The 26,210-nt window shown below is 42.0% G+C and overlaps 1 protein-coding gene across 1 annotated transcript; it reads right to left on the bottom strand.

Annotated features, from left to right (window-relative positions):
* Positions 1 to 7,475: 7,475 nt before the first annotated feature.
* Positions 7,476 to 15,953, bottom strand: LOC135561566 (protein TUNAR-like). The gene is made up of 2 exons (XM_065003280.1): positions 15,918 to 15,953; positions 7,476 to 7,987 (listed from the first exon to the last, which is right to left on the bottom strand). The coding sequence occupies exons 1-2, from the start codon at positions 15,951 to 15,953 to the stop codon at positions 7,802 to 7,804; spliced, it is 222 nt and encodes a 73-aa protein (XP_064859352.1). The 3' UTR covers positions 7,476 to 7,801.
* Positions 15,954 to 26,210: the final 10,257 nt, after the last annotated feature.

Below are 26,210 nucleotides of genomic sequence, written 5' to 3'. Positions count from 1 at the left end.
CGGCGCCGCTGCCGGAGCTTCCCGCCTGTCCGGCGCTGTCAGAGCTACCGCCCCTCATGCCAGAGGCGCCAGAGCCCCTCATTCCAGAGGCACCAGTACTCCTCTGTTCAGCGCAGCCAGAGCTGTCAGCCTGCATGAAGCATCCAGAGCTGTTAGTCTGCCCAGCGCCGCCTGAGCTACCCGTCTGCCCAGCGCCGCCTGAGCTACCAGTCTGCCCAGCGCCGCCAGTCTGCCCAGCGCCGCCAGTGCCGCCAGTCTGCCCAGCGCCGCCTGAGCTCCCAGTCTGCCCAGCGCCGCCAGTCTGCCCAGTGCCGCCAGTCTGCCCAGCGCCGCCTGAGCTCCCAGTCTGCCCAGCGCCGCCAGTCTGCCCAGCGCCGCCAGTCTGCCCAGCGTCGCCAGTCTGCCCAGCCACCCACCCGTCTGCCCAGCGCCGCCAGTGCCGCCAGTCTGCCCAGCGCCGCCTGAGCTACCAGTCTGCCCAGCGCCGCCAGTCTGCCCAGCGCCACCAGTGCCGCCAGTCTGCCAGGATCAGTTAGATCCGCCATTCAGCCAGGATCCGCCAGTGTGCCAGGATCCGCCAGTCAGCAAGGATCCGCCAGTCTGCCAGGATCCGCCAGAAGTGCCAGTCAGCCAGGATCTGCCAGATCCGCTAGTCAGCCAGGATCCGCCAGTCGGCCAGGATCTGCCAGAACCGCCAGTCAGCCAGGATCCGCCAGTCAGCCAGGATCTGCCAGATCCGCTTGTCAGCCAGGATACGCCAGTCAGCCAGGATACGCCAGTCAGCCAGGATCCGCCAGTCAGCCAGGATCCGCCAGTCAGCCAGGATCCGCCAGTCAGCCAGGATCTGCCAGATCCGCCAGATCCGCTAGTCAGCCAGGATCCGCCAGTCAGCCAGGATCCGCCAGTCAGCCAGGATCCGCCAGTCAGCCAGGATCCGCCAGTCAGCCAGGATCCGCCAGTCAGCCAGGATCTGTCGGAACCACCAGCCAGCCAGGAGCTGGTAGATCCATTAACCTGCCTGAGATTCCTCTCACTCCTGAGCTTTCTCTCACTCCCGAGCTTTCTCTCACTCCCGAGCTTTCTCTCACTCCCGAGCTTCCTCTCACTCCCGAGCTTCCTCTCACTCCCGAGCTTCCCCTCAGTCCCGAGCTGCCTCAGTCCCGAGCTGCCCCTCAGTCCCGATCTGCTCCTCAATCCAGTGGGTTTCTGGGTGAGGACTACTAGGCCATGGTCGGCGGCGAGGGTGGACTATCCAGGGACGCGAGGAGAGGGGACTAAGACATTAATTGAGTGGGGTCCACGTCCCGCGCCGGAACCGCCACCATGGACAGACGCCCACCCGGACCCTCCCTATTTGTTTTGAGGTGCGTTCGGGAGTCCGCACCTTAGGGGGGGGGGTTCTGTCACGCCCTGGTCTAAGTATTTTGTGTTTTCTTCATGTATTGGGTCAGGCCAGGGTGTGGCATAGAGTTTTTGTATTGTGGTGTGTTTTGTCTTGGTATTTTGGAATGTGTGTATAGTGGGATTGTAGCTTAGTGGGGTGTTCTAGGAGAGTCTATGGCTGTCTGAAGTGGTTCTCAATCAGAGGCAGGTGTTTACCGTTGTCTCTGATTGGGAACCATATTTAGGCAGCCATATTCTTTGGTTGTATTGTGGGTGATTGTCCTGTGTGTCTTGATGTCCTGGTTAGAGGTTAGTAGACACTTGTATAGGCTGTTTTCGGTTTTCGTTTTGTAGTGTTAGTGTTTTGTTGTGTGTTACGTTTGTTTATTAAAGATGAATCAAAATAGACACGCTGCAGTTTGGTCCGACTCTCCTTCACCATTAGAAAGCCGTTACATTGAGTAAAAAAAAAAAGACAAATAATATAATTTATAAAAAATATAATAAAAAAAAAAATGTATGGGGGGACTAACAATACTTTAAAATGACAAAAAACAAATCTGAACAGTGTTTTTTGTGAAACAAATTTAGCAAATTTTGAAGGCGAGGAAATAACACACTTTCAGTGCAGCCCTCCAGACCTTGTTGACCGAATGGGGCCCCCAGGGGATTAATGAGATTGACACCCCTGCCTTAAGTTAAAATCTTTGGCTTGTATCCTAAACGGGGGACAAGCACTTTGAAGCATCTTTTACTTTTAATGACTTTCTTTCCCTCTTGTCCCGTCTCATGTTAATAAAGGATGGTGGATATCTTGAGACCAATTTTAATGTCGACATAGTTCAATCTTAACTCAGCAGGGTGCCTGTGATGAAAAGTCCTCATTACTTTCTCTCTGGTCAACATTTTATGTGTTGAAACTGAAATACTATCACTATTACTGCCGTACTAAAATGGATTGTAGGATTGTATGGCAAATGTTATGATATTTGCTTGTTTGGAAATCATACTTTATCATGTTTACCTGCCTGTAAAGGATTATGTCAGATTTTTTTTTACAAAGATGTATGTATCTTTGTAATTTTTTAAATGTATTTATGTATTATTTATGTATGTATTTCCTCCTCTTGATCAATTTATTTGAATCACTGGGCTTTCACTTTACAAAGATCAATCTGTAATCTGACACCTTGACACATGGACTTTTGCTTCTTGAGTTTTACATTTATACCAGGATTTGTCATGGCTTTCAGCCTCGCTCCTGTTCTGAAGAAGGGATTTATTTCAATACATGAATAAACGTTAGAGAAGCAGAAGACGGCTGGTGGCTGGATAGGCTATGTGCACCCTGTGTGACAGCAGATCTACAGACACATCTATTGGGGAAATCCCCTCACATCAATCATTAATTGTGGGATACAGCAAAGTGAGGCTCTAGGGAAGCTCTGTGTGGGGACTCCTAGGTGAACTCTGACCTTGTTGTTACACAATGGGGCCATGATTGTTGATGGCATACAGTATGTATGAGATGGCTCTATCCTCAATGTCAGCAAGACAAAGGAGCTGATTGTGGACTACAGGAAACGGAGGGCCGAGCACGCCCCCATTCACATCAAAGGGGTGTGGTAGAGCGGGTCAAGAGCTTCAAGTTCCTCCTTTCCACATCAGTAAGGATCTATCATGATCCACACACACCAACACAGTCGTGAAGAGGACACGACAACACCTCTTCACCCTCAGGAACCTGAAAAGATTTGGCATGGGCACCTCAGATCCTCAAAAAGTTATACAGCTGCACCATCGAGAATATCTTGACTTGCTGCATCACCGCTTGGTATGGGATTGCTTGGTATCCAACTACAAGGCACTACAGAGGGTAGTGCGTATGGCCCAGTACATCAATGGGGCCAAGCTCCCTGCCATCTAGGACCTCTATACCAGGCGGTGTCAGAGAAATGCCCTAAAAATTGTCAAAGACTCAAGCCACCCAAGTCATAGACTGTTTTCTCTGCTACCGCACAGCAAGTTTGGAACCAACAGGACCCTGAACAGCTTCTTCCCTGAAGCCATAAGACAGCTAAATAGTTCATTAAATAGCTACCCAGACTATCTGCCTTGACCATTTTTGCACTAACTGTCATCACATACGCTGCTGCTTCTGTTTATTATCTGTTTATTATTATTATCTGTTTATTACCCTTTTTTGTTCCAGGTAGAACCCTTTCAGGTCCATGTAGAACCCTTTCCACAGAGGTTTCTACATGGAAACTGAAAGAGTTCCAACTGGAACCAAAAAGGGTTATCATTTGGGGATGGCCAAATAACCCTTTTGGATCCCTTTTTTCTAAGAGTGTACAGTCCCTGTGTGTTTGCATACTCAGAATGAGAGAGTCTTGAATACCTGCGACAGCCTGCTTCAGGGAACAAGCCTTCAGAATGAGAGCAGAAGGTGAACTCTGAAGCTGAATCAAGCAAAATGATCTGGGCTGGATTACCACCCCTTCTTACCTCTGAGATTATGCAACTCAACTCGTTATAGCCTGTCATAATATTGCACGGAATGCAAATGACTTTGAATAATGCTCACCATTTGACTTGGAAACATCCGAGCTTGATTTGACAAGGGTATGTGCTTCATAAAAACATGGCAGTATTACTGTATCCTCTTTTCTGTCACCTAAACAGGTGGAATAACGTGATAAATGTGGATCCCAAACAGTGTTTAATCCTGTTGTTGTCTTTGCATTGTTTTTTATTGAGGTTGATTGGGGCCGTGCCTTGGGCAGATGACACATTTGACCCTATTTCTTGTTGAGAATAATCATTTGAGAGACAGAGTATATGCTGAAGCTGTCTCAGTCTGATATGTCTTGTTGAAGTATGGATACTGAATTTTTATATGCCTGCATTGTTATGTAGTGTTTACAATTTGGCAGAGAATAACTCAAAATAGTTGACCCCAGCTCACTGTAATTGGAATAATTCATTTTGTAAAGCAGCTCTAAAGTTTGGGTTGAACCTCTAGTGAATAAGAGGTGGTAATAGAATGCATTAATAAATATACTGTAGCTGCTGTACATCGGAATATTAGTTTTGTGCAAATTGACTGTACCTGCATTTTCTTATATAGCTTGTTCTCCAACTTCTTTTTAAATAGGGAACCAATTTTGTTTTCAGCACTTTTATTTCCATGACTGATCAAAACTCGCTTTCTCATGGCTCTCTCTTGTCCCTCTACAGCAAGACATATGGTGAACAACATGTTTGGAACATCGAATCACAAAAAAGTCACAGTATCGAATCGCAATACATATACTGTACATGGTGAGAATGGCAATGCACGCTGTATCTTATCGGCTCTAAGTAGGGTGATAATATTGTGTAGTGAGTTCCCTGGCAATTCCCAGCCCTACACTGCAGACAGTATCTTGTTGTTGGTATGTTTGTTTGCATGTTTGTTTGTTGAATATGTTATCCAACCTAACATTTGAACATCCAGATTATAGCATAACAAAAAACAAATCTGTGCATCCTTTATATAGAGCCTGTATGCTTTCATGGACAATGACCTTGATTGAATCATTTCTCTCTTGTACATTGCAGTCTTCCACCCATTCTTCAGTAAGCATCTCTTGGCTTCAAAGGGAAATAATCTGAGGGTGTGTTGGCTGCTGTATCCAGGTGAAACAATAGCTTAAAGCAGGCTCCTGGGCTTGGTTGAATTTAAGCAGCTGTGCATCTTCAAACAACACTGTTTACTTGGTTCGTTGCTTAATCCAATATATATAAGAAATGTGGATTTAAGCAGTCTTTTTTTCCCCGTCTGTTTGGAATTCCAGTGGATTCCAGTGAAATGATTTCAACACATCTATGGTCGTTCAAACAACGAGGAGACGGAATAAAAATAAACTTGTTCAGGATGATTTAGTTGTCCGCCGCGCTTTGTGTTCATTTCTCGTTTTCTGTCTTTCAGTTTGATTTGGAATTTGACGGAGAAGAAACACTGTTAACTCTAAATGAAATGTTTCTCCCTCACTTGAAAGCAGTGTATTTATCTCTGTCTGACTGTCAGTGTAAAACAAGTTATTTCTCCAAAGCTCTCGGTTGAGAGTGATTGTGAGTGCCTTTTCATATTCCACTGTAAATTATTTCCCAAATTTCCCATCACTAAATCTCTCAACTTCGAACAATGTCGGAAACTCATACGACTTATGAGAGTTACTAAATATAAGTCTGGCTGAAGACATTTAAGGCAACACTGTGTGTAATTTCATAATATATTTTTGAATAGGTTTTATTTAATTATTTTTAACAAAACAGCAAGCTTAAAAACTATCTTAGACATGGAAAAAAAATAATAGGAAGATAAGATTGAAGTATTTTTCTTTTTACTTCCAGTATTACCCATCAAACTATGCATAATAGGCTTTGTGGGCCAGTTTCCCAGACCCAGATTAAGACTAATCCTGGACTAAGAAGCACTACATTTGTCATTGAGCTTTTTAGTCCAGGAGTCAAAACTGGCTCTGAGAATTCAAAGATAAGCATACAACTACATAAAAATAGAATTATCTGATAAAAGCTTAAATCTGGGATTTTATAATATCAGGTCAAAGGTTAATAAAACGATGCTCATGGTTACTGAGACCCATGCAATGCTATGAAACTGCATTTAATAAGATATGGTTTCACTAGGCATTTAAATTACACAAGAATATAAATAGAAACAGAAAGGCAAGGACTTTTCAATTCAATTACAAATCTGAAATACATTCTCAACACTGTCCATGTACTTATTACACTACTGCACCTCCTCCAAATATCTGCTATGTCTGGAGGAATAGGAACAGGAACCAGTCACTTTTGGGAGTAATTCCGAACCTTTTCGAATGGCTCCTTACAGGGAAATCAAGAGTAGACAAAGTTGGAGGATATCATAATACAACGAGCTAGGATCATCTGTAATTAGTTACCAGTGTTCTGGAGATGTTTTAGATAGCCATTAGATCCAGGTTAATTAGCCAAGCACTTTTGCAGATTCTGTTCTGTGTGGTTTTTGTCTTGCCACTGAATCCCCTTGCATATTATCTTCTTCTGCTTTGAGATCTGAACGATGGGATTGAGATACTGAACTTGAACTCAGGCACTTTTTTGGAAATCATAAGAGGTTGTAGGCTTCAGCGTATACATGTTTACACACATTTTCCCATACATTCGTACTTACTGTGAATAGTCATTTCCAAATTGTGCTTTTAAATTCCCTATACATCTCATCTCAAGGCATTGCAGTTAATATGCAGAAGTTTACGTTAGATGACTTACTTGGCACAGTCCTGGAGGAGAGGGCAACACAAAAAGGGATCTAATTCAAAGCTCTAAAGCTCAGTAAATGCTATATACATTTAGATCAAGTTTAGAACAATAATATTTTCTCCCATATTACCATTTTAAATGCGCTTTTTAATACTATATCACGACGCATGCAGGTCACACATTTGTGATCATATTTGATGCTACCCCCTACTTCACCAAATACCCACCTCCAGAAAACAAAACGAAACACAACTTAAAGTTACTTGGATTCTTGATACTCCTGAAAAATATTTCTCTCAGCAACACTAACAAGAAGTCTTAGATTTGCCATTTTGCTAGTGCCAAAAAGCACTGTTTTCTATCACTGTACGTACAATAAAATAATGATGCAAAGTAACAGGGTCCAAAATATATTTACCTGAAAATAGAAATCAGAACACAACAATAAATAGTATAGAACCATCATAAACTTAGGTTGACTTACACATTGCTACCACCTACCCACTAAACACATTCTGTAAACATGATTTTTAACAATATGATAGTGCTCGTGTAAATAGAGTTATCATCTATCTATCAACTATCAATTTGATCATAATGTACATGACTTCTCCAGTCTACAGTTTCAATGTAATCTGTCCATTCTGAGGGTATGATTATCATGCTTTTCCCTTTTTAATATCAAAATGTTTATCAGGCCTTTTTTAAGACTTTCTCCTTGTCTTGGCACCTGTGTAAGAAAGCTGGATCTCGAGAGCTGACTTACCAGGTGGCTCGCGCTAGCCTCATGCATATTTACTGGTTAAAAGGTCAAAGTAGTATCAGAGACTCGGGATGATACTGACGGCCCGGGACAAAGGCTCCATAGGAATGGTCCAGTCTCCCATAGACATAGTCTCAACACCGCTCGGTGACGCTGCCATAGGTTACAAGCGGCGCGGTAATCACACAGTCTTAGATGCCTTTGAACGTTGGGAATGTCGATCGACAACACGGCACCGCCTCGGCACAGATCCAACTCCCAGCCAAATAACATGGCTGCAGCCGGTAGGTCTGCTGTGCTGTGCTGTTCAATGCAAACGATAGGAATGTATTTTTATCACAGTCACAGCGTGGTGTAGATGTAGACAAAGATGATGACTACCAGGTTGAGAATGGTGCCGATGATCCCAAGCATGGCCAGAATGGACTCCTCTGTACCTTCCTTGTCTTGCATTCCAGTTTCTTCATCACAGATGGCAGTGTTTACCATTTTCCCAGGAAAGGTCTGCAGTTTCCCTCTCAGACCAGTCTGGAAAATAATAGAAACACAAAATCATTAAATACATCAACAATAATGTCAAATAGGGTATTCTTATATTTGTCCTGTTTCAAATATGTTTAAGTGTGTAACCTGTACAAGTGTGTGGTGTGAAATGGATTTTTTTAATGTTTTGAATATCCCACTCCCTCTGAGACACCCTCAGAGAGTGGGGTCACAGCCAGGGATTCGTCTGTTATACGTTGGCAGCTGAGACATAGTAGTAGCAAGCTATAAGGAACATGCACACACAGATCAACTGACTTTTGGAAATGATTTGGAGCAGAGAAACTAATATGTTATTAGAAATCTTGAATAGGCAAGACTTGAAAATAAACTTAATTGCTTTATGGGCTTTACAAAAAAAAGAAGCCTATCTCAGCGGATTGCCCAAGATGATTGAACTGACACACTGGCTGCCCTATGACATAGTGGAAAACATTGTCAAGGAGCAGCTGAGAGACCATCGTGATTGACACACTGGTCATCGTGCGAATGGCTCACTGGATGAAATTACTCACCACACTTGCATTTATGTCTCTATATGGCTTATGGGTTATGAAGCGTACATTAAGGGAAAGGGGGATACCTAGTTAGTTGTACAACCGAATGCATTCAACTGAAATGTGTCTTCCGCATTAACCAGGTCTGTGGTGCCTGTTGTCAGCCCACAGTAGGAGCAGCCAGGTTGGCTTCCGGACACGACCCAGAGGACCAAAGCTTGATCCTCTAACGGTTCCGTGGTTTTAAAAGCATGAAAACTCATGTACAGTAGAAATATAAAGACCACCTGCTATAAGCCGTGGTTGATGTGGCGATTATTATTATCTTTTTGAGAACTTCAAAAGTATGATTCAAATTAAATATTTTGAGCATTTATGCCCCTGCTTTATGTCCCTGCTTGAGCCTAGTTTTCAGTTGATCTGTATTATGGTATACTATATATACAAAAGTATTTGGACACCCCTTCAAATTAGTGGATTCTAATATTTCAGCCACACCTGTTGCTGACAGGTGTATAAAATTGAGCACAAAGCCATACAATCTCCATAGGTAAACATTGGCAGTAGAATGCCATTACTCAAGAGCCCAGTGACTTTCAAAGTGGCACTGTCATAGGATGCCACCTTTCCAACAAGTCAGTTCGTCAAATTTCTGCCCTGCTAGAGCTGCCCCGGTCAACTGTAAGTACTGTTATTGTGAAGTGGTTCACAGAACGGGACCACCGAGTGCTGAAGTGTGTAGGGCAAAACAAATAGCTGTCTTTGGTTGCAACACACTCTACTGAGTTCCAAACTTCCTCTGGAAGCAACATCAGCACAATAACTGTTAGTCGGGAGCTTCATGAAATGGGTTTCCATGGACAAGCAGCCGCACACAAGCCTAAGATTACCATGCGCAATGCCAAGCGTCGGCTGGAGTGGTGGAAAGTTTGCCTCCATTGGACTCTGGAACAGTGGAAACACGTTCTCTGTAGTGATGAATCACGCTTCACCATTTGGCAGTCCGACGGATGAATCTGGGTTTGGAGGATGCCAGGAGAACACTACCTACCCCAATGCATAGTGCCAACTGCAAAATTGCAAAGGAGGTCTGGGGCTGATGTTCATGGTTCGGGCTAGGCCCCTTAGTTCCAGTGAAGGGAAACTTTAACGCTACAGCATACAATGAAATTCTAGACTATTCTGTGCTTCCAACTTTGTGGCAACAGTTTGGGGAAGGCCCTTTCCTGTTTCAGCATGACAATGCCCCTGTGCCCCATAAGAGGTCTATACAGAATTTTTTTTTTTGAGATCGGTGTAAAATAACTTGACTGGCTTGCGCAGAGCCCTGACCTCAACCCCATCTAACACTTTTGAGATGAATTGGAACGCCGACTGCGAGTCAGGCCTAATCGCCCAACATCAGTGACCGACCTCAATAATGCTCTTGTGGCTGAATGGAAGCAAGTCCCCGCAGCAATGTTCCAACATCTAGTGGAAAGCCTTCCCAGAAGAGTGGAGGAGGTTGTTATAGCGGCAAAGGGGGGGACCGACTCCATATTAATGCCCATAATTTTGGAATGAGATGTTTGACGAGCAGGTGCCCACATACTTTTAGTCATGTAGTGGATGTCCCATGGAGAGGAGCTAGCATAACCCACTGTCAGTTGGAATCCATTTGTTGGCCATATCATTGCTTCTCTGGCTCACCTAATCAATAATTAAAACAAAATCAAATGGATTGAAGGATAGGTTATTGACAGGACAAACACATTCTCCTTTCAGTTCCCTGGGAGACAATTTCCCAGTGGGGCTTTGAGCAAACGCACCACAGTCTGAGTTGAATCCATATGAGGGCAAACCCCCGTAAGTAAGAGTTTAACATTCAGCTGGTGTCTGCAACCCATCCATCACAATGTCTACAACACAGAAAACAGTTCATCTGCTGTGGCTGATGATGAATCCAATTTCGCACGATTGTTTGCTGTAATTAACATCTGCGACATCCAGATTATTAAGGCTCATTTGCAAATCCTCCATTGGTGTAATTGAAATTTGTATAACCTTTGGAACAGGTCTGCATGAGGAGAGATTTTGTTATGTCCTTGCTCGGCTCTCAGGCCCCTCTATATTTTTCCCTTTACGTTATCTTGCTTCAGTTCTTCCTCAAACAGTTTGGCAGGGAAAATGTCCTGTCAGAATCATGACATTTATTACTCTATTATACAGTCTGGCGAGAGTCTGTGAAGTGAGTAGGGTGAGAGGTGAGTGTGAGAGATTTGACCAGGTATTATAAGGGCACCAACATGAGGAAAAGGGAGCTCCTGAGCCTCTGGTTAATGGACAGTTCAACTTGAAGTGGAACAAGCTATACTGTATGTCAAGTATGGTAATATATTGTGGCATCTGTGATCGATTGGGAAAAGCAAGAGGTACTGTTATGACGATTCACCATTTTCGATTCAAACAATGTAGACCTATTAACCAATCAATACTTCATCAATTACTCATTTCGGAAGCATGTTTTATCCAGCAAATGTCACTTGCGTAAGCATAGGCAAATTAAATTAAGTGATGGACAACAGAAGAACTCCAACTTGAAAGTGTCTTCAGATATGAACATCATTTCTTATCTTAATGTTTTGTATTCATGCATATTCCTGGAAAGAGCAAGCCAAACGATTCCTTCTAGTGGGCTGAGTGCTTTCTTTACCTGAGATCTCTAACAATGGGCTGTGATTGTTCGCCCTGGGGAGTGCTATAAACAGGGTTTCCCTCAAACTGAATGGCACTCATTGTGTAGTATGCTGCTGGATGGGCCCTCATGCATGAAGACGCCTGCTCGCTGCTGATATAAACTGCACTTGGGAGAGAGAGATATGGAGTCCCTGCCAAAACTGGGAGCAGAGAAACAGCTTTACCACAGGGAGCAGCTGTTCGTCTCTCAAACAAATGCTCTAGAGTACTTCCATACAAACCTCCACTGTGCAAGCTGGCCGGTCCAAACCTCACGCTTTACAACAGGAAAGGTGTGTGGCAAGCTGTGACATTTGGCCTATACAATGCACCCTACTCAATGGCCACATGGGTACCGTATGTCATCTTTACTTTGTTTTACACCTGAGCTCATCACTAAGGTACTTCTCCCTAGGTTTTGTCTTCGTCCTGGGTGTATCCTGATTGTTTGAGTACCAAGTACATAATGGCTCTTGCATTTGGAATTGGAAGATAAGACACCAGCTCAAAGTGATTTTCAAACAAACAATTAAGGTTTGATTTGTTTGGTGATGTACTTTGTGTACTTCAGTAGTCACATTTTTACGCTTATAGTAAGAAAACGACACCAAATTACAGATTTCTGGTTGCACTAAGCACAGTTAATATCTGAAGACTTCCAAAGTAAAATACTTGTGACTAGAGGATAAAAAACATGTGCATATCATCAAATGCAGTCCATTATAGTTAATTATCATTATGCCAAAAAATGATCCAGTTGCAGTCCAAATACTGTATGATATTTCCCAGGAAATATGTGATTTCTAAAGTAGAGACTTTTGTTGAAGCAAGCGTTTGCATTTAAGGTCATACACTTGTTTAAATAGTAATGATTCACACCTGGTTCCTGGATTTCAGAGCAAAAGCCAGAAGCGTGGCCGAGATAAATGGAGCATCGCCACGGAAAGAAGGAAACGTTCATACTGTACCTGGAACAACACATCCAGGCTCTCCAGCTACACCTAATCGGGTTTAGTGTCTGCAGATCAGTGAAGAGTGAAACCTTTTGCCTCTTGAATAATTCTGAGCATATCAAACATTCCCAGATGCTAACTGGGTCTGACAGGCAGAGTTGCTTTTGGCATTGTTTTAAATGTGGGAATTAAAGCAAACAACAACCCCCCCACTCATTCACACACATACACACGCACAGCGGCATCATGCCCATAGGGGACAGAGGGACACATGCACCCTCAGATTTGTCCTAAAAAATATAGACATTTTTCTTAACATTTTGTTGTTGTTATTTCTCTTTAATTCTACTAGCCACCTAGCAATTTTATGAAGTTGGCTTTAGCTAGCTCAGGTAGGTTTCCAATCTCCCAACCTCATAACTATACTGAACAAAAATAGAAATGCAACGTAAAGTGTTGGTCCCATGTTTCTTGAGCTGAAATAAAATATCCCAAAATGTTCCATACACACAAAAAGCAAATTTCTCTCAAATGTTGTGCACAATTTGTTTACATCCCTGTTGGTGAGCATTTCTCATTTGCCATGATAATCTATCCACTTGACAGGTGTGGCATATCAAGAAGCTGATTAAACAGCACGATCATTACACAGGTATACCTTGCTCTGGGGACAATAAAAGGACACTCTAAAATGTGAAGTTTTTTTCGCATGACACAATGCCACAGATGTCTCAAGTTTTGAGCGAGTGTACAATTGGCATGCTGGCTGCAGAAATGTCCCCCAGAGCTGTTGCCAGATAATTTAATGTTAATTTCTCTACCGTAACCCACCTCCAACATCATTTTTGAGAATTTGGCACTACATCCAACCGACCTCACAACTGCGCCCCTGCCCAGTCATGTGAAATCCATAGATTAGGGCCTAATGAATGTATTTGAATTGAACGATTTCCTTATATGAACTGTAACTCAGTAAAAAAAAAAAAAATATTGCATGTTGTGTTTATATTTTGTTCAGTAGTTTCACGCTATCAATCAAGAAGCCATTTCACGCTATCAATCAAGAAGCCATTTCACGCTATCAATCAAGTTAGAGTAGCTAGCTTGTCTATTTTAGCTGGCATGCCTGCTGGCGTGGTTGGTAGACTTTAGAAAAGCAAGCAATAACAATATGTACTGGATAAGACTGACATTCCTTTAGTTATTTACCTAGATTTTAGCAGAGATGCAGAGAAGCATATTTAGTTTCTTTAAAAAAAGAACCACCAGTCAGGAGGATACATACAGCATATCTATGAGGTATGCTTAGATATGCATACAAATTTACATATTTTTTACATAGAATTATTAAGCATAATGATTATGGCTATAGATTGCAGTAAACAGTTTTTTCAGATGTTTGAAAAATGCAAAATTCTCCTACTTCCGGATTACCCTCCAGCCACCCTGACGTACTTTGTGCCCCCTCCGATTTTTGGACCCACACATACACACACATGCATACAGTACATAAAACTACACATGTACACACATTCACGGTCTGCCCAACGCATTAGTAAAGTACCCGCCCTCCAGGACATCTACACCACCCGATGTCAAAGGAAGGCCAAAAAGATCATCAAAGACATTAACCACCCGAGCCACGGCCTGTTCACCCCACTATAATCCAGAAGGCGAGGTCAGTACAGGTGCATCAAAGCTGGGACCAAGAGACTGAAAAACAGCTTCTATCTCAAGGCCATCAGACTGTTAAACAGCCATCACTAACACATTAGAGGCTGCTGCCTATAGGCATAGACTAGAAATCACTGGCCACTTTAAGGAATGGAACACTAGTCACTTAATAATGTTTACATATCTGGCATTACTCATCTCATATGTATATACTGTATTCTATACTTCTATGGTATCTTAGTCACTTACTAATGTTTAAATATCCTGCATTACTCATCTCATATGTATATACTGTATTCTATACTTCTATGGTATCTTAGTCACTTACTAATATTTAAATATCCTGCATTATGCATCTCATATGTATATACTGTATTCTATACTTCTATGGTATCTTAGTCACTTACTAATGTTTAAATATCCTGCATTACTCATCTCATATGTATATACTGTATTCTATACTTCTATGGTATCTTAGTCACTTACTAATGTTTAAATATCCTGAATTACTCATCTCATATGTATATACTGTATTCTATACTTCTATGGTATCTTAGTCACTTACTAATGTTTAAATATCCTGCATTACTCATCTCATATGTATATACTGTATTCTATACTTCTATGGTATCTTAGTCACTTACTAATGTTTAAATATCCTGAATTACTCATCTCATATGTATATACTGTATTCTATACTTCTATGGTATCTTAGTCACTTACTAATGTTTAAATATCCTGCATTACTCATCTCATATGTATATACTGTATTCTATACTTCTATGGTATCTTAGTCACTTACTAATGTTTAAATATCCTGAATTACTCATCTCATATGTATATACTGTATTCTATACTTCTATGGTATCTTAGTCACTTACTAATGTTTAAATATCCTGCATTACTCATCTCATATGTATATACTGTATTCTATACTTCTATGGTATCTTAGTCACTTACTAATGTTTAAATATCCTGCATTACTCATCTCATATGTATATACTGTATTCTATACTTCTATGGTATCTTAGTCACTTACTAATGTTTAAATATCCTCCATTATTCATCTCATATGTATATACTGTATTCTATACTATTCTACTGTAACCTAAGTCCGTTCCACTCTGATATCACTCTGTCAATATGTATATAGTCTTAATTCATTCCTACTTAGATTTGTGTGTATTGGGTATATGTTGTGTAATTTCTTAGATATTACTGCACTGTCGGAGCTAGAAGCACAAGCATTTCGCTACACCCACAATAACATCTGCTAATCACGTGTATGTGACCAATACAATTAGATTTGATTTGACAACTCCGCACACACACGATCACTATATGAAGTGCATTGAATCTATTTTTCATGAGATTTCCTTGATTTAACCTTTACTCTTTACGATTGACCACCCAGTTGTTAACACTGCTATTACCTTTTTATTTTACAAAGCAACACCACAGATATCGATCTTGACCAAATTATATAGTATCTGTGCTAATGTAAAACTAGCAACAAAGAAAGATAAAGAGTTTGTGATACATTATCTTCTAATGTCTCGTGTACAGTACAGTACATCTAGCACTTCATTTCAATAATTAGACAATTCCGTATGGTGAAAGAACAATATCCCAATATCCTCAAGAGGAATAGTTTAAGAATTTCATACTCTAAAGAGGAGGTGCAATTATCATAAAACACTATTGAAAGGGGGGATTCATACTTTTATGAATCTCAAATCTCAGCGTTGTTCTTTACCTCCAGACATGAATAAGTTAACACCTTGCCTGGTGAAAAAAAAGTATTCAAACCCTATTATTTCCATGACTATACTTTTCAACATTTTCCTCTAGTCCAAAAAATGATAACTAATCAATTGCCTAGTTAAAATGCAAAATGACAAAACAACCCATGATGATAAATCTAGGCTACTGATATTTCTATAACACTGTATAAAATAGGAAAATCTGTTGCTGTCAACAAGCAGATATATACACCTGTCCCGACTGTCACCTGGACCTATGGTCACCCCAGTTGACTGCATACGATTAAGGGTGAGAATTTTGCAGATAACATACCTTGCAGAGCATCAGGAGGAACATAGCATTGGACATGCTGGAGGGGTTGTTTGCCTTTCCGTAGTGCACAGATATCCCTGGCAACTAAGGGAAAAGTCGGCACCTCTCATCCTTTGGCAGTGGAGAGGCATGGGATCCGAGGGAGAGGGCTGTCTCGTCTTCCAGGCTGTCCAATTCAAATGCTTCTTTCGTCGGATGTCGTACCCCGCGGCAGTTGAGCGCTTCCTCCCCAAGTTGCATCTCAGTAGTGACCAAGTTCGCTTTGTGGTCAGTTTCTCCTCCTCAGCCTTGATGAGCTGGAGCTGGAGCAGTTGTGCTCTCCTCTTCTCCTCTCCACTCCTTTTCTGATGGGGAGATGATGTCAGGTTGAAGTGGGGAGTCAGATGATGAGCAGGTGAGGAGGGAAGCGGTTTCATGTATGTAATTCCATCTCACTTCTTTTTGCTTTGCAAACCCCAGTTGATTCCACCAAAGACTTCAGTCCTCGTTCTCACTTCAGAGTACTGTACACATCAAACTGCAACTTGACTCTCCTTTTTAAAGATTCATTCACACTGTCAAACTTTGGCTCATGCAATTTAGCAATTTAAAACACTTTCAGCTGATGTCCTATACTGGATTTTCAATTTTAAGGAAAAAAAATAATGAAATCAAGCAACAACTTCTGATTTCAGAAAGTTGATTCCACCCTGGAAATTATTAGCAACCTAACCAGGCTTTTCCTGTTCCTCTGCTCCAGTGGCTGAGTGTTTCCCTTGCTGTCTACTGAACAGTGTGTGTTTGAGCTGGACGGCTATAAGAGCAGGCGCTGTGAGCGAGGGACTCAGTCTCATACTCACGCCGATGTGGTCGGAGCAGTTGCCATGCTCTAGAGGCAAGAGGCTTCCCCTGGTCCTTCTTCCGCTCATACAGTATTAACACAGCCGGGGTTGCCTGGCAACCAGCTCTGGGGAACCACAGAACACCTGGTGACAAAAAGCGTTCGTGACAAACGGGTTGAGATGAGAGGGTCTCCTCCACACAGTCTTCCCTATTGTTTGGAGGGAGTGAGTGTATGTGTACGTACATGCATGTGTGTGTTTGTGTGCATAATTGACATACTCTGGGATCAGCTGTAAGTCTGACCAAGGCAGGAGCGTGTGTGTGTGTGTGTGTGTGTGTGTGTGTGTGTGTGTGTGTGTGTGTGTGTGTGTGTGTGTGTGTGTGTGTGTGTGTGTGTGTGTGTGTGTGTGTGTGTGTCACAACTACGGCTGCGTGGACAGACAGGAGCATGGTCCCCTCACAGCCTCAGAGACATCACAGTAGAGTACTGAGCCCTCCTGTCCATTCCCCACAACAGGCTCCTCTGTAAAAGACCAGAGACAGTAATAGATATGCTGATTAAACATGAAATCCATCAGGATGTAATGTTCCAAAACCAACACCAGGACAACCCCAACAACCCCTCCTAAAGTCCACCATCCCCTCCCCTACACTCCCATTGCTCCAGTCGTCCCACTTCGTCTCTAGTTGGAGACAGATACACGTGAGCTCATAATGGGAGCACAGGACCAAGGAGTCTTCGGTCTCCATATCTTTTACATAGTGACACTAAATGTGAATCAGCTAGACAGCATCCCCCTTTCCCATAAAATCAGAGGCAGATTCACGCTGTCACTGTATCTGCTCGTTAACTCGTTTATATTACAGTCCCTTCAGTGATGAATATTCAGTGTATCTGTGTTTACAGTTTATGGGAAGAGTAAAGCCTTTGGTTTTGGACGTTCAAGGTCAATCTCTCATGTTTTTGATCACCAGTAAAACATGTCAAATATATTAACAAATAACATTTATGTTATTTCAACTCTTATTGTACATGTATGAGCAATAAGGAGTGTATGGAGGGTGAGTACCAGAGGGAATTGAAAGTCCCAGCCATCATTCATCACTATACTGTGAAAAACCTGTGCTACACATTCTCACACCTCAACACACAAACAGTACAGGTGGACACTAGAAAATAGGACCAAACCCCCAAACTGCTCAGATCAAAACCCAAAAAGGATGAAGCGGATATATAGCCTACATAAATCTGTTCTCAGGTGAACTTCTTGCACGCTTTTTTTTCCAACCTTGGTAGAGCTTTTCCTGTTGACTGGTATTTTTTTACGGTAGTGAAATGCTAATACCGTATTTCAAGGTAAATTGACATTTTTGATTAATGTTGTCTCTACATCACTGATCAAACTCTTCTTTCTGCTCCATGAAGTTGATACAAATTAGATAACTTCATAGTCCATGTTTAGTGATCCCTGGCATGATTAGATTTATATTGCACAAACTGTACATCCACATTTTTTACATGGACAATATTTCATTATGTGGGGGGTGATGGTAATGGAAATGTTTGGAAGGGAAACAAATTGGTTTAAGCTTGATGTTGATTTGTGCATGAAATGGCCTGGAATGGACAGCAATAAAAATGTAAAGGAAACATTCCCTTCGACTGAAATCGTTGGTGTGCAAAATGTTATTGCTTACTTTCAATCCCTTCCTGTCTTCGATTAACTTACTTAGAGTATCCCTATCGGAAGGGACATTTATAATGATTAATCAGACAGTACATGTACTTTATTTCTCTCATCTGATCACAGAATACAGCCTGATAAGACAATAATGCCCCCATACTAGATGTATTTGCTCATTCCTCAATGGCATCAAACACATACTGTGCTACATATGGTATCAAATCAAATCAAAGTTTATTGGTCACGTGCGCCGAATACAACATGTGCAGCGAAATGCTTACTTACAGGCTTACTTACAAGCCCTAACCAACAGTTTAAGTAAAAAAAATAGGTATTAGATGAACAATAGATAAGTAAAAGACAGTGAAAATAACAGCAGGGAGGCAATATACAGTAGCGAGGCTATAACAATAGGGAGGCTATATACAGGCACCAGTTAGTCGGGCTAATTGAGGCAATATGTACATGTAGGTATAGTTAAAGTTACTATGCATATATGATAAACAGAGAGTAGCAGAAGCATAAAAGAAGGGTTGGCGGGGGGGGGGGGGGGGACGATGACACACAACGCAAATAGTCCAGGTAGAAGCTGTTGAGAAGCCTTTTGGTCCTAGACTTGGCGCTCCGGTACCGCTTGCCATGCGATAGCAGAGAAAACAGTCTATGACTGGGGTGGCTGGGGTCTTTGATGATTTTTAGGGACTTCCTCTGACACCGCCTGGTGTAGAGGTCCTGGATGGCAGGCAGCTTAGCCGAAGTGATGTACTGGGCCGTACGCACTACCCTCTAGTGCCTTGCGGTCAGAGACCGAGCAGTTGCCGTACCAGGCAGTGATGCAACCAGTCAGGATGCTCTTGATGATGCAGCTGTAGAACCTTTTGGGGATCTGAGGACACATGCCAAATCTTTTTAGTTTCCTGAGGGGGTATGGGCTTTGTTGTGCCCTTCACGACTGTCTTGGTGTGTTTGGACCCTTCTAGTTTGTTAGTGATGTGGACACCAATTAACTTGAAGCTCTCAACCTGCTCCACTACAGACCCGTCAATGAGAATGAAGGCATGCTCAGTCCTCCTTTTCCTGTAGTCCACAATCATCTCCTTTGTCTTGATTACACTGAGGGAGAGGTTGTTATTCTGGCATCACCCGGCCAGGTCTCTGACCTCCTCCCTATAGGCTGTCTCATCATTGTCGGTGATCAGGCCTACCACTGTTGTGTCGTCTGCAAACTTAATGATGGTGTTGGTGTTGTGCCTGGTCAAGCAGTCATGGGTGAACAGGGAGTACAGGAGTGGACTGAGCATGCACCCCTGAGGGGCTCCAGTCTTGAGGATCAGCGTGGCAGATGTGTTTATCAAGCCACAAGGCGAGACCCAGATGCAGACACACAAGGCAGATAGATGTTTATTGATCCAAAAAGTGGCAGGCAAAAGGTCAAAACCATTTCAGAGTCCAGGAGGTACAGAGTGAAAGGCAGGCTCGAGGTCAAGGCAGACAGAATGGTCAGGCAGGCAGGTACATAGTCCAGAAACAGGCAAGGGTCAACACAGGGAGGACTAGCAAAAAGAGAATAGAGAAGGCAGGAGCACGGGAAAAACATGCTGGTTGACTTGGACATACAAGACGAACTGGCACGGAGAGACAGGAAACACAGGGATAAATACACTGGGGAAAACAAGCAACACCTGAAGGGGGTGGAGACAATCACAAGGACAGGTGAAACAGATCAGGGTGTGACAATACTAGGGCCGCCACCTGGCGTCCTACCTGGGCGCATACCTGGCTGACTGGGTGTTGGCTGTGAAAATCGGTGATGAGGGCCGGGTCCAGGATCTCTTTAGCAGGACCCAGCACCTCTCCTACGGGCCATAAGCCTCCCAGTCAACCAGGTACTGGAAACCCCTGCCCCATGGTCGAACCCTCAGGAGGTGTCTCACCGTATACGCTGGCTGGCCATCGATGACCCGGGGGAGGGATGGGCCTAGAAACAGAAGACAAAGGACTGTGAGACACAGGTTTAATCCTAGACACATGTAAATACGGAGAGTATGGGGTAACACAAGATGGACAGCAGTGGAACTAAGGACTCTAGAGATGGGAAAAGGACCAATGAAATGGGGGGACAGATTACGGGACTCCACCCAAAGGGGCAGGTCCCGAGTGGAAAGCCATATCCTCTGCCCAATGCAGTAGTGGGGAGCTGGGGTCCGACAACGGTCCGCTTGTCGACAATACTTGGAGTTGGTCTTGAGAACATCAGGGCCGAGGGTACGCTGACCTCCTGCTCTTGTTCCGGGAAGAGTGGAGGTTGGTACCCCAAAGAGCACTCAAAAAGAGAGAGTCCTGTGGCCGAACAGGGAAGGGTGTTCCGGGAATACTCCAACCAGACCAATTGTTGGCTCCAGGTAGTGGTGTTGGTTGACACCAGGCATCTCAGGATGGTTTCTAGGTTCCTGGTTGGCTCGCTCCGACTGGCCGTTGGGGATGAAATCCGGAGGACAGGCTGTCTGACGACCCAATAATGGTGCAGAACGCGTTCCAGAACTTGACCTATTGGTCAAATCATAGATGTCCTGTCCTTTAGTCAGTAATCCTGTCTTCCAAAAACTGCCATTTGGGGCTCTCCAGCTCTTCAGCCAAGATGGATGATCATTGATCTTCAACACAAATCACCAGGGCAGCAGACCTCTGTTCTGTTCTGTTCTGTTCTGTTCAGCACCATCTGTTTTCTCATGGTCGTCACGAACATGAAAAAGCTCATTAGACACGTTCACAATCTTTGCCATCCCCCTTCCTCTCCTCCCCTCCTTCCTCCCTCAACAACCATATACTATGGCCAAGGACAGAAGTGTCTTAGCTAGTTTTGAATGTCTCTGTGCATGCATGGGGGACAGTAGACATTAAGTCAGTGTAACAGCATAGATGGACTCTAAATTGATATGTTCACCTTGCAGCCCAAATACAAAGTTACCAATTGTTTAAACATTTTTGACTAAAGAACTCATGCTCTGAAACTTACATGATTTAAATATAAAAATAAAGACAGGATATTCACGTATTGACTCAAATATGAAAGCCCATTTTCCCGATAATTTATTCAAACAAAGGGAATCAAATGATATAGAGAATGCTGATTCCACCTGCCAATATCAGGTCTATCTTGTGTACCAGTAACACCTGTAGTGTGAAGGCTACAGTCCTATGTAAATATACAGTAACTGTATCACCTCATTAAGAGATCAAACAGGGAGCCAGCATAGTCTTCTGAGTGTTAAGAACATTTCTACAGTCTTCTGTGCTTACTGTATGACCTCCACTGATCAGAAGAGAATTTCAAAGCAGAGGGCCAATGGGGTCACACCCGATCCGAGGCCAAAATAGCAAATGTTCCTTCTGCCCGAATATTCCTCATGTTAAATCAGATCTTTTCTCTCTTTTCAATTTGCGAATACTGCTAACTATCTGACTTCTGCCCCTACACTCTCTTTGATGTTGGTAAAGGCTGGAAATAATCATGATTACCATTTAAAGGCAGAATCTTTTAATTCTGCCAAAACTGAAGGAAGGTTTTTGCAAGACATTTTCCCACATAAATGATGTGGCTTTATAAAGTGGTCTGATAGAAGATATTGGACGGCTGCATAGCAAATCAATGGTTTGACAAATAGACAGCTTAATGTGCTTTAATGGTGATTCATATATTATGTCCTTACAAGCCACAGATGATTAAGACATCTCAGTGACTTGCTGGGATCAATACCACCAAAGACGTTTGATGTAACCAAGACTGGAAAAGCAGGAAATAAATCTGTAGTTAAATGATCATGATGGGAGCTTGTTAGTCTATTGCTTGTTAATGTCTTTGATCTATTCACCCACAGTTACAAGAGTTACAAGAGTCTGACTATGATCAAAAGGAAGACAATTTAAATATAATAAAAATACAGAATGGAAAACTCATTTTAATCCATTTGAATGACATGACTAAAAACTGTACAAGAAGAGTAATTACATTACACATATACATGTCAAATAAAGACGTTTCCAAATGTCTTAATTCTACAAAAATCACAACAATGTTGATGAAATACTGGACATAGCATCATGAACTAAGAACATACTAATTGAAAATGAAAATTAGTTTAAACATTTCCACACCATAAAGTGTAACCCTGTGCTGGTGACATCCCTGATATGGAACCAGTTATACGTTACCCACAATGCCAGAGGAGAGGGGGAAGTGCCACATTAGCACCCATCTAATTAAGAAGCCAAACAAGGAAATGCTCTGATGGACAGTTAAGATCAATTGGACTTTAATCAACCAATAACATCTGCTCACAATATACATAATCAGGAAGATATATGGGCCATATGCATTCTACTGAAGAAAAACAAACCTGGCCAACTGTTAATGGGAGGATTGTTGAAATACATGTATGTTGCCTAAGTATACCTATTCCCTAGACGTTGGACTTCCTCTGTGTATGAATAGTACTGTACATCCTTGATATTACGTTTACATGAACAAGACATCCCTAATCAGACTCATATTTGCTGCAATGAACATATGGCTTATCTGAACTAAAAGATATGGCTGCCCAATCATCAAGACTATTGAATGCACCGCTACGTACTTATAAAGTGAATACCAATCTGCTTTAGCATAAGGATACCGTGTGTTCCTGTGTGGGGTTCACCTTGTGCATATGGAATACAATAATAGACAGGTGGTGTATGAGGATCCTTTTGAATTTCTCTTGAACAACACAACTCTGGCCTTTGATTTTCCAAGCAAGCATTACTCTGAGAAAAAAATGAGTAAGGTCATATGAAAGAAATCCGATATTTTAATGGACAATTGTTTTTTAATTGTAATGTTTTACTTGAACCCAAGGGAATCACAGAGGTGCGGAAAACAGAAGTCGTCAGCACATCTTTAAAAGTGTTACGTGTAATATAAATAAGCTGAGTGTAAGGCAAGTTCTTTAACTGGACAATTTTCTGTACCTCTGGGATCTCTCACATCAATTCAATTTATTTCAGTAAATGGACCAATTCATCAGGGAAATGTGGTGAGTCGTCTGTGTTTTTCATCAAGCGATACCTTGCCCTGCTTTCTCATGACCACAAATGGATGGAACACTTGATAAATTGACGTTGATAAATCCTATGTACAAGAGAGGAAATGGTCAAATAAAAACGACAGATGGACAAGAAACAGACACGTTGTTAAGGCAGCCTCCAATCGAACTAGATTGACTTTCTATTGTCTTATTTCCAAGGGAAGTATGTATATTTTACATAATAGTAATGTAATGTACCGACAAGTTGTGAACTTGTGACACCAATGTGCCACTGACAGATTAATCAGCCACATGATTACCTACGGCAGTTATGGACCTCTGGCCAGACGGGTATCTACAGTATACTGATTTCTATAGATTCTCAGCTGCTCAGATCACTACGCAGGTTGGCATTTGCCTAAAAAAACTAATCATAAAGGCTAATAGAAGAGTCATAGAAAAGAAGAGTCATATAAATAAACTCTAAACAGAAGAAAAATACAGTTGAGACTGTGCTTTTGAAAGGCAGCTAGCGGATGGTTTCTTCCAGATGTCTGTGTGTGATATGCACTTCCCTCCCGCCACCCCGCGTTGATGAGCCTGTGTCATCCCGTGACATTTTCAGAGCCATTACATTTCATCAGGACAGTAATTAATCATAGCTGAAACAATGTGGTGGCCTGGAACAGTCAGGCTGCCATACAGTAACACTGAGGGACACAGAACCCTGCCAGGGACCTCCGTGGCAATGACACCCACTGGGGTGCGACAGGAAGTGTTTCCATAGCGATCGCAAGTGTCAATGACATCAGGCCCAATCCCACGTTGACACCTGTCCTTGTGTCTTTATTCAACCTGATGTACAATACCAAAACAACACTAAACATACCTATACAGAATGCGCCAACCCAAAATGTGATGCAGTATCTCTTCATATAGTATTATATATCTATCACTATTTATACAACATATGCGTCTAATCCTGAATGATGATTGGTTAAAACTGCATTCCAGCCGGTGTCTATTCCCCCATTTACCACAGGCTAAATCTATGATGTTAAAATTGATTTATACTCTGTTCCATCTGACTGCGCAATCCACTGTCTCATCAGCCCATCCAATTTGTAAACTTGATCTCCACTATAAAAAGCATCTACTGTAGACATTATCTCACATTTCTTTTAGAACAACATTTAGTTTTCAACAGCGGAGATTTGTATAAACCTTGCTTTCTGTCTCTCCGACATTTGCAACGTTGTTTCACTATTCAAATTCCATCTCCAGCTGTCCTATAGTAATGAACGTGTCAGAAGTCGGGACGAGAAGGACAGACAGGCATCGTTTCTCAGCCTGGCGAAATCATGAATCAGTTGGCATAGTTTTTATGGATATATGCAAACAAATGTCAATTGAAAAAAGGTCAAATGAAACGAAGTGCAGCTAGTTTGCAGTCTTTCCAGCTTCAGTTTGAAGTGATTGTATTACCTGTGTTCTGGGCTAGCTCCTCTGAACAACCGTGTCCTGATGAGTGAGAACACTTTCTATGCCAGGCGAAATTGCGCCCCATTAGCTCATTGTTATGGATGTATACAAATAAATGTCACTAGAAAACAGCTTAAACCAATGCAAATGCAGCTACTTTGCTGGTATTTGACGTGACTGCAAGTTAGCCGTAGTTAGCTAGCTAGGAAGCAAGGGATAAGAATGTTGCCAGCCAGTACGGCAATGCAACATTTAGAATGAACGACTGGGTCGCGTCCATAGATACATAACAAAAAGAATGAACGACCGGGTCGAGTCTCTGACGATAGAACGAATGACCAGCCGACTTGCGTAGCAACCCTAGATTTGTGTCGAGACTTTATCGTGTGGAAGGATGAAATAGTATGAATAAATTCATAAAAATAAAGTTTTTAAAGAAAATATGTCAATCATTATTTGAATATGTTGGCAACCCGTTTGTATAAAAGTGATAATGCTCTCTAAGCCGGCGTTTGGAGGATATATTGGCACGGTGCCAATATATCATCCAAACACCGGTTTCTTTGGCATTATCACTTAAATAATATATGTCCACAATCTGGCCACTGATCTGATAGATATTCCTTATATGATAGAATCACAATTTACCATGGGCTTTTAAGAGAACGTGAACAGCACATTCTCACTCCAAACAAACAGTAGTAAAATGTAATTGATATATTGACTGGAGTTCATTTCAATACTTCAGCATAACGTGTCCTACAGGTTTCCTCGTGGTTCTGATTAAAGTTATGTTCTTAAATTGTTCAGAGAACGTTAATAAACAACATTCTTCAGTGGGAATTTCAGTACTTCAGCATAACATTTCCTACAGGATTCCTCATGGTTCTATTTAATGTCATGTTCTCAAATTGTTCGTAGAATGTTAAGAAAACGTTCCAAAAAAACACAAGAAAACTTTAATAACATGAATCACACTGATGCCCTTTCACAATAAAACAATTAATGTGTTTGCAATGCATGACTAATACCTAAGAAAATGAATTTCCATGTGTCCTATTTGTGCTTGGAGTTACATAAAAGGTAACTCAAAATAAGATAGCAGTGTTATTAAAAGTCATTTTTAAACATTCAGTGGAAGTTTTAAAGAAATTATTCTAAAACTTCCAAATAACCTATCATTTTTTGTTCTCAGAGCATTAATAAAACCTCTCAGGAAAACTTTCAAGGAACCAGAGTAA

Source organism: Oncorhynchus nerka, linkage group LG18 (assembly GCF_034236695.1).
Source record: "Oncorhynchus nerka isolate Pitt River linkage group LG18, Oner_Uvic_2.0, whole genome shotgun sequence".
Lineage (NCBI taxonomy): Eukaryota > Metazoa > Chordata > Actinopteri > Salmoniformes > Salmonidae > Oncorhynchus > Oncorhynchus nerka.
This window is presented reverse-complemented; position numbering and strand designations above follow the sequence as displayed.